General features: G+C 44.5%; 1 protein-coding gene across 1 annotated transcript in view; it reads left to right on the top strand.

Moving 5' to 3' along the window:
• The first annotated feature begins 6,093 nt into the window (after window positions 1-6,093).
• Window positions 6,094-12,996, top strand: part of aplp2 (amyloid beta (A4) precursor-like protein 2) — an 82,349-nt gene continuing 75,446 nt past the window's right edge. The window contains 1 exon segment of the mRNA XM_080772381.1: window positions 6,094-6,456. Coding sequence (XP_080628507.1) covers window positions 6,385-6,456 — 72 coding nt within the window. The 5' untranslated portion in view covers window positions 6,094-6,384.

Raw genomic sequence — 12,996 nt, 5'->3', positions numbered from 1 at the left:
ATAATAATAATAATGAGTCAAAGCTCAAATTCAAAGGCAGAGGAGCGAGGCGTGACAAGTAACAACTTTGAGGGACATAGACTAACTATTTAAAAAAAACATTTTAAATTGCACGTTATTTCCGCTTAAATATTTCCTTGTTTCTTTGGTTGTCTTGATTTGTGTTGTTTTCTTGTGTGTCGCTGTCAATTTATTTCAGAATGTGTAATAAAAAACAAAAATTCAATAAACAGAACAAAAAGGGTCCTTGAGTGTTTCAATGGGGCCCCAACCAATGATGAACGGTTTAACCCTAACTTCCGATTTTTGTCGAGCTGATCTAGCGCTGGCCTATGGTGTTCCAAGCTAGACTCCAATGTATAGCATGACAGCGTATCACGGGGGTCAGGGGATCTTATATAATCTGATCGACATTATAGGAATTTACTTTAAAGACATTCTTTTTCTGTTTTAAGATCCCTTGACCCACAGGTTCGAGTCCTGATCCCAACCTGTTCCAACGTACCTGCTCTCTCCCTTACTTTACTTGCACTGCCTTTAATTTATCACATTTTTAAAACAACAGGACATCCATGGTCTGTTGGCATTGTAGTTTTTGAGTGGTGCAACCACTCCCTTACGGAGGTATGTGTGTGGGTGGCTGGGTGGGTCTGAGCACGAAAACAGCATGGTTGTTTTTCACCACCTGTGCGCAACCTAACACACATTTTAACTGTATATATGGTGATTGCCAGTACAGTTCAGTGACAGTACAGTAGAGGGACCCCCACACGGTAACTCTGTCATTTCTCAACCGTTTTGGACGCCGGGCGGCACCCTGGATGTGTTCCTGTGGGTCTGGAACCCTCCCACACACACACACACACACACACACACACACACACACACACACACACACACACACACACATACACACACACACACATGTTGCACCACTCACTTCATTCAAATGTCTTTGAAAGGTTAGACATGAAGGAACTTATACACAAGATAAATTAACATGGAGGATTTGACTGTTTGACTTGTTTTGACAGAGTATATCAACAGTGACTTTGTACCCTGATGCTGGCACTGAACCAAAGGTAATTCAAGGTGATTGCTGCTGGTTCATGAACATCATTGCACCGTGTGTGTGTGTGTGTGTGTGTGTGTGTGTGTGTGTGTGTGTGTGTGTGTGTGTGTGTGTGTGTGTGTGTGTGTGTGTGTGTGTGTGTGTGTGTGTGTGTGTGTGTGTGTGCGTGATATACTCAGACTTGTTTGTAAAGAAGAAAAGTATATGGCAGACTGGGACTTTTGATGGATGTCAGCCATTGGAAGAGGTGACAGGGCTCAGAGAGGTCAACAATGCATGATGACAGATGCATGGATGATCTCCTGCAGTCTGCAGACTCTGCACCCGCATGGAAATAGATGCAGGTGTGTGATGAATGCACTGCATAGAAGCTGATGGCTGCAGTGAATCCGATGCTCATGGATGCAGTGAATCAGATGATGATGGAAGCAGTGAAGCAGATGATGATGGAAGCAGTGAAGCAGATGGATGCAGTGAATCAGATGATGCTGGAAGCAGTGAAGCAGATGATGATGGAAGCAGTGAAGCAGATGGATGCAGTGAATCAGATGATGATGAATTCACTGCATCCATCTATCCATCTGATGGATGCAGTGAATCAAATGCATGCTGCAGTGAATCAAATGTATGCAGTGAATCCGATGGATGCAGTGCATCAGATGATGATTATCATGTTTTTATCACCTTTGTAACATTGCCAAACTAAGATCAATTGTTTCATACCTGGAGTTAGAAATGATTATTCACGCATTTGTGTCATCACATCTTGATTATTGTAATTCTATTTTTCACCAGACCTCGTTAGACCGCCTGCAACTGGTCCAGAACACAGCTGCTATAGTTTACTGGCCAGGTCCAGGAGATCCTGTCCCGTCCTTGGCTCCTTGCACTGGCTCCCAGTTAATTATAGAATACATTTTAAGATTATTGTTATCACACACAGAGCCTTATCTGTCAGACCGGCTCCAACCAAATGTGCCCAGAAGGTCTCCACGATCCTAATCCCAGGCCTTGCTGGTTGTTCCTCCCACAAAATTGATAACTAAAGGTTATCGAGCCTTTGCAAGTTTTGCCCCTAGAATATGGAATGAGCTCCCCTTCCACCTATAAGAACCTCTGTGGACATTTTGTTAAAACTGTTAAAAACTCATCTTTTTGGACAGGCCTTTGCATAGCCCTATTTGACTTCCTTGTTCAATTTCACCGGCTTGGTTAAATGTGGATTGTTTTATTTTGATTCTGTTGTCTTGACTTTATTATTGGCTTGTTTTACTTTTATTGTTGTTAAAGCTGCACTTTGTGACTGTGATTGTCTGCAAATGGTGCTCTACTTTACTTACTTACTTACTTACTTACTTACTTACTTACTTACTTACTTACTTACGTCGTGTGTATAGCCTCGGTACCCAGGCTTTTATTTTCGGTCCTGTGAGGTTATTGTCCCCACAACATCATAGTGTTACAGTCACACTGTAACGTAACGCATACCGTCACACCTTTCGCCCTTAAGCTCTTAAGCCACACATTTGAGATTTACAAGCTGAATCTTGTAGATGGGCTATTTCCGGCGCACAACAATTTCAATTACAATTTAGGCATTCCGCAGACGCTCTCAATTCAGAGCGATTTACAGTAAGCAAGAACAACAAACACCAAGTTAAGCAAAACAAGAAAGAAAAAAAAACATTTCAAACCTGGCTGCAGTATTTACATACTGGTTTTGTGACATGTCTTTGCAGCAGTTTGAAAAATAGTGAGTGTCATTGTATTATCTCTTGCAACAAAGAAGACTTCTTTATGTTAATTAACTGCTTTGATATAGAATAGATGAAGTGATCCTATTCCAAATCTGATTCACTTAGTACTACGGTACCAGGACAGACATTGTAGTTTTACAAACAGTGTTCCAAAACTCATACAGCTCGATCTTGATTTTGAGAGGCATGGAATCTGCAATGTTCTCAGCTCCAGCATAGATGCCACATCGTTTTATGCACCTTTTAGTACACATTATCAGAGTCATCTATGCCATCAGTACTATGACAATGGAACAAACAGCACATATAGCTTGACAAACACAGTGTCAATAAACTCTATATCAATTGGTAATTGTTGATTGTTTCTAAGGTGGTGGTTTAATATCATTGGGAGAAGTACATTAGACACACAGGTAAAGTATAGTTCTATCTCTAACAGCAGGGATAGGACCATATTTATATACAAACAGAGGCCAGTGCCATTGAGCCAAGCTGTAACCATAACAATAAATATAATACATTTCAGGCCTTGGAATATTCCGACTGCTAGAGCACTTCACAAGGACAAGGATAAATAACATCTATTTGTCCCTATAAGGACAAATTCAATGTGTAATTCTACCATAATTCGTCCACAAGAGACAGACAGCCAGACGGCACACAGACAGACATTTGTGGGATTTTTACTGATAAGATTTCAGATACAGCCCCTTAAAGTCGAAATAAAAATATTTATTGAGCAATATCTATATGAGCATACATTTATAGATGTTGGCATCAAGGCTCCATCTCGAATTCATTCCCTCCCTGTAAATATGAAAATATTTAAATAATACAGTGCCAAATAGATATCGCGGGGAAGAAAATAGCCAGGACCCCCTGATGGGATCATAGAAACAGAGCCTGCAGGTTGATGCACGCTGGGGGAAGGCGATGGGAGTATACACAACGCCACGATGAGGCAGCATAGCAAGCAGCAGCACAGCAGCAAAGATAGCAGAGAAAGGCAGGCGTGACTCTGCTTGTGACATACTGTATCTCCCCTCTGGTCATTCCTTTTGATCACCAGTGGTGATGTGTTTTATGGCTGCATGCTTCTGGTCAGGCTGAATTAAACGCATGCATTTGCTTTTGGGATATTCAGGACAGGGACCACTTTTGGGGTTCTTGTTGCCATCTACAATATATAGCAAAGATCTGCCTCAGTCATGAGGGTTAACATTTATAATGTCACCATTTAATAATGTTATTGAAAATGTACGTTAACCACATTAACCCCCGTCAATATGTTTCAAAGAAGGGTGAGAAGTTCAGTCACGCGAGCTGGAGACTCGGAGTAGAGCCGCTGCTTCTTGGAAAGGATCAAGCTTAGGTGGTTTCTGGTTAGCCTCTTGACCTCTTGAGCGTCTCCCTAGGGAGGGAGGTCCTCGATGCGCGTCCCACTGGGAGGAGACCTCGGGGCAGACCTATAGGCGAGGGATTACATCGACTCACTGGCCTGCCTTGGAACGCCTCGGGATATCCCAGGAGGAAGTTACTAATGTTGCTCCGGAGAGGAATGTCTGGAGCTCTCTGGTGGAGCCACCGCGACCCGACTACGGATAATCGGTTGAAGATGGATGGATGGGCCTGGGCCGTGGCTCAGCGGTCCAGATGGATGGATGGGCCTGGGCCGTGGCTCAGCGGTCCAGGTGGATGGATGGGCCTGGGCCGTGGCTCAGCGGTCCAGATGGATGGATGGGCCTGGGCCGTGGCTCAGCGGTCCAGAGGGATGGATGGGCCTGGGCCGTGGCTCAGCGGTCCAGATGGATGGATGGGCCTGGGCCGTGGCTCAGCGGTCCAGATGGATGGATGGGCCTGGGCCGTGGCTCAGCGGTCCAGGTGGATGGATGGGCCTGGGCCGTGGCTCAGCGGTCCAGATGGATGGATGGGCCTGGGCCGTGGCTCAGCGGTCCAGAGGGATGGATGGGCCTGGGCCGTGGCTCAGCGGTCCAGATGGATGGATGGGCCTGGGCCGTGGCTCAGCGGTCCAGATGGATGGATGGGCCTGGGCCGTGGCTCAGCGGTCCAGAGGGATGGATGGGCCTGGGCCGTGGCTCAGCGGTCCAGATGGATGGATGGGCCTGGGCCGTGGCTCAGTGGTCCAGGCACCTTGGCCGGCAGCCCGAGCCTGGCAGTGTGCCGCGGCTTCGACTCCCGATCCCGACGGCCTTCACTGCATGTCACTCCCCCATCTCTCTCCCCCATTTCCTGTCAGCCTATACTGTCTGTCCCTCTATAAAACATATAAAATAAAGGCGAAAGCCGCAAAAAAAAGATGGATGGAATATGTTTCAAAGTATTTTTTATGTTTTTAAACGCATTATTAATTACAATACAATATGATTGTGAAATGGGCCGTTTTGCTTAATGAGTATAGGTGTACTTTTACGTTTGATATATTGAATCTTTGATGATGTTTTGGACTTTTAGTATTTCTACATTGTGGTATTGCAAAAATAAATAAATGAGTAAAAATAAAAGAAATAAAAATCATGAAACATTGCAGCATTACTTATTTCCCTTCGACAGATCAAGGTAGGTATTTCACACTTGAAGGAATGCCTTTGGCCTCATAGATGCCACTTTTGACATGAACAGGATGCCTTCCATTGTAATTCATTCTTAAAAAAACCTAAAACTTATTATAGCCAGATGACACCATGATCACAGCCTCATTTCTGTATAGGAATACATTATCAGGAAAGATTCCAAGTATACACAATGCAGCCTTTGCAAGGGCAACACCACCCTGAGCAATTTACTTATAAAACTCATGAATGAATGTGCCTGTGCCAAACACAACCATATAGTTATGTGGGTGCCAGCCTGCTTCGCACATCGCTTACAGAGGTCAGTGTTTTTTTCTCCCTTTTTACCTCCTTTATGATGATTTCCTGTTTTGGGCTATAGAAGTGTATATTTGTACGTCTCTAAATGTTCTGAATTTCCGATGAATTGAAAATGGTGGACCCTATTGTAAACAAGTCAGTGTAATACTTTAGGGTGTCGTCCGCAGTTAACCGTTTTTGTATTGAGTTGTGCTTGAAATGTACTGTAATTCTGCAAACTGTTAATAAATAAATCAATACATCCAATAGCGTAATAAAGTAAAGCCGACGCCAGATGGCGCAAATGTGCGTCTTTCTTTTAACACTGGATAGGCACAGTAGACAGACAGGCATACATACCGGTATACAGACAGACAGACAGACAGTGGAGGAGACGCGCAGGCAGCCACAGCAAAGCAGTCATTCCTAGTTGAACATTCAGAGAGAGAAGACACGCTGTCCCGTCCGTTCCCCTGTCTGTTTAATCTCCAGGGAAACAAACGGAGCAGGACTTCTATTAAGAAAACAGCTTTTGAAACACCAGAAGGACTCCCATTCGGTTCTTCATTACTGGACGTTGCCGTTTGGCCCAGCATAGCATTATAAACAGGATTTAAGTTCTTTACAGTAGCAGCAGCAGCCAGCAGCACCACCCGGACCACCGGAGACCTGCTCGGAAGGGAAGATGGGTTCAGTCCCGGCGATATCGATCCTCATTCTGGGCATTGTGGTTCCAACGTTGGCCGGCTATATTGAGGTATGAATTCTACCGTAATTAATGATTGTTATCGAGGTATGAGGTTATTATCCAGACTAGTGCTAAACGCTTCCCTGGAGTCGAACCACGTTACGTTTAGTTCGAACAATGGCACGTTTTCGGCCCCTTTTTATAACCAAATCTACGTTGATGTGATTTTCAAATGAACATGCAGTTCATTCCATAACTTGTGTCGTTGCAGTAGGTTTCTAGCACCATGATCTATTAAGATAAGATTACAGTGCCTGCCGCCCCCCCTCCCTAACATTTAAGATCCCTAAATAAATGACATATTTAGTTTTGGATATATAACACTTGTCTTTAACGTATTTATCTCTCTAGGCAAGCGTTTAGTTTTCTAAAGGACTATTGTATGGTTGTAAGAGAGCATTAAGCATTTGTATGTGTGCGGCTGGGTCCACAATGACTTGCTGTCTGCACAGCACACTGCAGATTGTTATTAGTGTAGAGTACAGGAAGGGCTATAAGTAGAATTATAGGATCGTTGTTGCTGCAGAGATCAAATGAAAGACAATGGAGCCTTTGTGAGGGCCCAGGGGACGACACACAACACAGTAGAAAGCACACACTGCTTTTTATATATGCTCGTTCATGTTTGTCGTGCACACATAGGGGTAATCTGCTAATCTCGTCCTTATGGAGCCCTGGGGGGGCCTACATTTTTGATGTTTAGGTGGTACTGATGTGGTTTCTTCAGTTCAGAAGCAAAATGCTCTCAAGTCAAGTGTCATGACAGACACACAGTCTCTTTTGCCACATGGACATTTTTGAGTGGTGCAAAGCGCTCCTAACAGTAGTGACTGAGTGTGTGTGTGTGTGTGTTTGTAAGTCTGTATGTCTATCTGTCAGAATAGGCCTATAGGAATGGGACCTATTGACTGCTGCAGCTGTTTTGAGCAGTCAGCTAAGTGGGGTCACATTGGAGGGTCAATGACACACACACACACACACACACACACACACTGACAATGTCCCAGCTCCCCTCCCCTGCTGCCTTGTATCAGTTATTCTCCTTTGACACTGATGCCTGGCTGTAATACCAGACAAGTGTCACTGTATAACAATGCCCATTTTCTGTGCAAACAGTCCTACTTTTCACCCCCTGTGGCCAATCGGCATGCTGCCTGCTGCTGCTCACTGATTGTCGGCTCATGCAGGCAAAAACATTTGGAAGGTCGTTTTCCTTCTTCTTGCACCTTCCGTTGGTGCACAGACTCTGTGGTTATCGCCGGAGGACGGCTTTGTCCTGCTGTGTCTGCGTCAAAAACATTGGCTGTATCTCCTCGTGTGTGTGTGTGTGTGTCTAGAGATTCTACCAGGCTGTTTGTGTTCTTGCTATAAGAGAGACCCCGTCCCCACAGTCCCACACACACACAAAGCAATGGCATGTTTAAATCCCCGTCTTTCTTTTGGCAGACAAGCCGTAGTCGATATATTTGTCCCAACATGAGTTAATTAATCAGTTCAGTGACTTATACTACACGATCACCCTGGACAAATTGGGTATGATGATGATGTTGCATGTCGTAGACTGTAAAATCCTATTAAAATTTATCCCATTTGTAACTCAATGGGCCCTCGGTGAACTCCCTATGGGTCAATTTGTGGTTATATTCTTCGTACCAGCCAGTAATCTAGAGGCTGTTTGGGTTGTACTGGGCCTGGGGGCTATACACGCCATTACGGTCATTTCTCCCGTTGGTGGGTGTGTTGTGTGGAGAGAGTCGTTTGCTGATGATCTTGTAGGGGAGACGGCGGAGATGCACGCTACTCTGCTGACATACTAATGGCACAGACACGTACCCTCCTGATTGGAGGAGGACACACACACACACACACACACCCACGGGAGGTCCTGGACCTTGAGCAGAATTTATGAGCCGCCTTGCCAGAGCCCGCTAGGGACCAACAACATCATCTCGACACACACGCACACCTTTCTCCCGAATGGACCTGTCAGCAGCAGGTCTGGGTCGGGACGGATTGTTCCACTCCGTCCCTGCATCTACTGTTCTGCATTTTTTATCTTGGGTGCGGCTGGTTTAAGGGATGCACTGTTCAGAAATGATTCTGGCTGACATGATAGCTGATAGTTTATTAGACTTTAGAGAACCGCATCCAGAACAGTGTCCAAAACTTAAAGGATAATTCCATGCTAGAAGGCTTTCTTACCTTTTATTTGTAGTTGTTACGTCCCCATCAAAGAGGTCTGGGTGTTATTTTGTGCAAAAGTGCATTATTGGCTATGGTTTTTGTGCTCATTTGCATATTTCCATCGAAATAAGTGGTAAAGTGTGCCGCTTGGGATACTATTTACATTATGAATTATTTACATTGATTTTTGAGTGATGGAAATAAGTGAATTAGCACACCCCATAGTCCCACCCCATAAATTCAATGCAATTCAATTCAATTCATTGAGGGCTTATGGTAGGGGAAATGGTCAATAATGCACTTTTGCACAAAATAACACCTGGACCTCTTTGGTGGGGACGTAACGACTACAAATAAAGTTAAGAAAGCCTTCTAGCATGGAATTCTCCTTTTAATAATAACAGTTCGTGATAATTAAACACAATAACAACTCACTAGTACCCAAATTACATATGTCAACCTGCAAATAAGTGAAGCATTAAATGACATGGCTGACTTTTTACAGTTTTGAGCTCTCCTTATGATGCCTATCTTTTTAACCTACGAAAAGTATTTAATAAGTATTTGGTACATGCCATTCATGAACAATAAAGCATTGTCATACTGATCATCTTCGCATTTATACAACCCTGATTGTTTATTTATTTTTTCCTGCCCTCCTGCCATTTGAATCCCTTGCTTTCAGGGTGATCAGACGGGCTACTTCAGCTGTGTAAACGCTTCTGCTTTGTCGGATATACCTGCGAGAGCGCCACGATTGTTATCTTTTTGTTACCTCAGCTGTGTTTTCTCTGTGATGAGCCAGCAGACTTTACAATGTGTTACGCAGGCATTCCTATACCGGAGCTTAACCCTGGTGATTTCTGCCATATCTCACCACACTGTGTGTGTGTGTGTGTGTGGGTGTGTACTGTGTATTTAAGATGTTAAATGGTGATATTATAACTAAGACAGTCTACACTTCCCAAGAGGAAATGCATGTATTGAATTCAGTCTGACCTGCAGAAGCAGGGATAAAACATATCCCCACTGGGCTATATCATTATTTGAAGTTTTTCAGAAAACTTAGGTCAGGATTTAGAAGCATTTTTAGAATCGGCCTCAGTCCAAAATGGGTTAAAAATCACACCTGTGTGCACTGAATGGTGCAACTCCCCTCTCCCCCTGCCCCCCCATCTCTCTCTCTCTCTCATTAGTAGGCATACTAGGCAACAGTGCAGCACTATCTCTGTGTGTGTGTGTGTGTGTGTGTGTGTGTGTGTCTGTACCCACTATCCTGAAATATTGCATCATAGCACATCTGTTGATAATGGCTCCCCCTGGACTGATGGACTACAGAATAGCTGGGATACCTAACATGTTCATTACATCCCAGTCTCTGGGAGGATACCTAACATGTTCAGTCCATCCCAGTCTCTGCTGCCTTTGGCAGGGTGGAGCTGGGATACCTAACATGTTCAGTCCATCCCAGTCTCTGGGATACCTAACATAACATGTTCAGTCCATCCCAGTCTCTGGGATACCTAACATGTTCAGTCCATCCCAGTCTCTGGGATACCTAACATGTTCAGTCCATCCCAGTCTCTGTGGGATATCTAACATGTTCAGTCCATCCCAGTCTCTGGGATACCTAACATGTTCAGTCCATCCCAGTCTCTGGGATACCTAACATGTTCAGTCCATCCCAGTCTCTGGGAGGATACCCAACATGTTCAGTCCATCCCAGTCTCTGGGATACCTAACATGTTCAGTCCATCCCAGTCTCTGGGATACCTAACATGTTCAGTCCATCCCAGTCTCTGGGATACCCAACATGTTCAGTCCATCCCAGTCTCTGGGATACCTAACATGTTCAGTCCATCCCAGTCTCTGGGATACCCAACATGTTCACTACATCCCAGTCTCTGGGATACCTCACATGTTCAGTCCATCCCGGTCTCTGGGATACCCAACATGTTCAGTCCATCCCAGTCTCTGGGATTGGATACCTAACATGTTCAGTCCATCCCAGTCTCTGGGATACCCAACATGTTCACTACATCCCAGTCTCTGGGATACCTAACATGTTCAGTCCATCCCAGTCTCTGGGATACCCAACATGTTCAGTCCATCCCAGTCTCTGGGATACCCAACATGTTCAGTCCATCCCAGTCTCTGCTGACTTTGGCAGGGTGGCGCTGTGACACTGTAGTGTAGTAGGAGAGGCAGAATGAGGCAAAAAAGGAACATATTATGCAATAGATTTCTTCTTTGTTTTGGGCTATAGTCATGACTCATGAGGTACAGTATTTGTTCCCTTGACCCTTGACCTTGTGGTCAACAAGTGTCATCAGATGCGGCATGATGTGCCATGTGTCACTCAAGGTGACACCATTGAGCCGGCTGGATTTGATTTATTTAACCCATTCTGACCTGAGATCAGATTCTAAAAAGCTATATTTCTATGTCAGTTGTGGCGCACTATGAGCTTGTAGATCTGCTATTTTTCAATAGCTAAAGCATAACATAATGCAGCCCAGACTGGGTTAAAATCCAATGTTAACACATTCCAGTGGATCAGTGACTTCTGCTCATTTGGATAATTAATCTGTTCCCAGCCTCTCTGGTGAGCTTCCATAATGTGTCTCGTTGCGTAATACCGGTATTATATTTTCATTAAGAAAAAAGGGGAAGTCCGTGGAATCCCGCCAGTCTTATGTTTTTATTTCATGATATGAAATCCCAGTATGACTCTCATGACTCACGAGATCATTTTTAATTGTACACAATAAGCATTTCAGTCAATTAATCAATTGAGGGTGAATTTAGTGAAATGATCCGGTGTTATGTTATTATTGGTTGCAATGAAAGCTTCCATACGCAATGGCTTCAAATATTTCCAGAAGAATGGATTATAAGCCATACAATTCCATCCAAGAGTCATTTCAAGGCTGTAAACGACAACAAAACAAAAAAGGGAAAAACGGCTCTGTGAAAGCCACAAAATGACTGGCGCTGTGCTTTGGACCAAGGGCCGATTTTACAGCGGAAGAAAAACGATTTCACACTAAAGTTAACACAACGGTTCGGTCCGGACACCTTCACGATGAGGTTATCTTGAATAAAGTTGTCGAAATAACCTGATGAAGATCTCTGGACCGAAACCTTGAATTTCCTTTTGCATTAAAGACATGTACGCAGGAGTTATTTATTTCTTTTAAGATATTATTTTGCTGCTTACGCCTTTTTATTGTTTTTTTGAAGGGACAGACAGTAGGCTGACAGGAAACGGGAGAGAGACGGGGGAAGACATGCAGTAAAGGCCGTGTCGGGCTCGGGAGCCGAACCCGCTATGCAGGAGTTTGATCAAACTTGTTCAGACTAGTCAAAAGTAGTTAAAACTCTCAAAAGACTGCAAACAGACTGCAGCAGACTGGGCCGATGACCCGCCCATGTTTTGCGCGCAGTGCGCATGCTCATATAACCGTTAGCCGCCCTTAGTCTTCTCTTTACACGCCTGTCGCTTTGGCTGTGTTGAAAATCTCGCGCTCGTTTTTGGATGACTAGTGCATGAGGGCACTGTGTGTGTGTGTGTGTGTGTGTGTGTGTGTGTGTGTCACGTTCAATGTATTGTCTTCGAGCAGCTTTCTATAACCTCTTAAACCACTATATACTTTGACCAGGCCATGGGGTCCCTGGGTCTCCACCTTTTCCCTCCACACCAAATCTCTTTATGCACGCTTGTGAGGCTTTTGTGCCTGTCATTTTCACCAAATCAGATTTACATAATATTATATTCAAATGTTTGCCAGCCTGTTTTCACAGAATTATGCACAGAATAGGGACACTAGGGCTCATGCAGTCGAGGAGTGCCTGTAGCTGTGATGCTTGTAGATCTGCACATTCTTGGAGAATGTTTGCCACAGCTGTTCGCCTCCTGTGTTGTGACATGAGCAGATGGCTTACGCTAAGGTTCGGTGAAGGGTCAGGGACCGGGGAATGCATTCAATGCAAAGTAGTCTTTCATGCAGATACTGTATATGGTAATGAGAGGTGTGTGTGTGGGGGGGGGAGGGGATGGGGCTGCTTTGCATAGGGCACTGGTAGTGTAGTTTTGCATGTGAATGAAAGCCCATACAGCTGGGCTGTATGATTGTCAGTGATTCTGCACGTCGTTATCCTCCACTGCTGGGGATGAATGGTCGTCTCGTCTTCTATGGAGCTGCCATTGTGTGGGCCTGAATAGAGAGTGAGAGATACAACCTGAGGTGATAATGACATCTCTAATAGATGGCTGGGGGGGGGGGGGGTGGGGGGGGTGTGCTGACTTCTATAACTCCCACTTTATAAGTAGTTGTATATGATTGTGTCGCTATTTTTTTGGAA

The sequence above is a fragment of the Protomyctophum bolini genome (genome assembly GCF_963924005.1).
Source record: "Protomyctophum bolini genome assembly, chromosome: 9".
Classification (NCBI taxonomy): domain Eukaryota; kingdom Metazoa; phylum Chordata; class Actinopteri; order Myctophiformes; family Myctophidae; genus Protomyctophum; species Protomyctophum bolini.
Note: the sequence above shows the minus strand (reverse complement) of the source record. Positions and strands in the feature narration are given on the sequence as shown.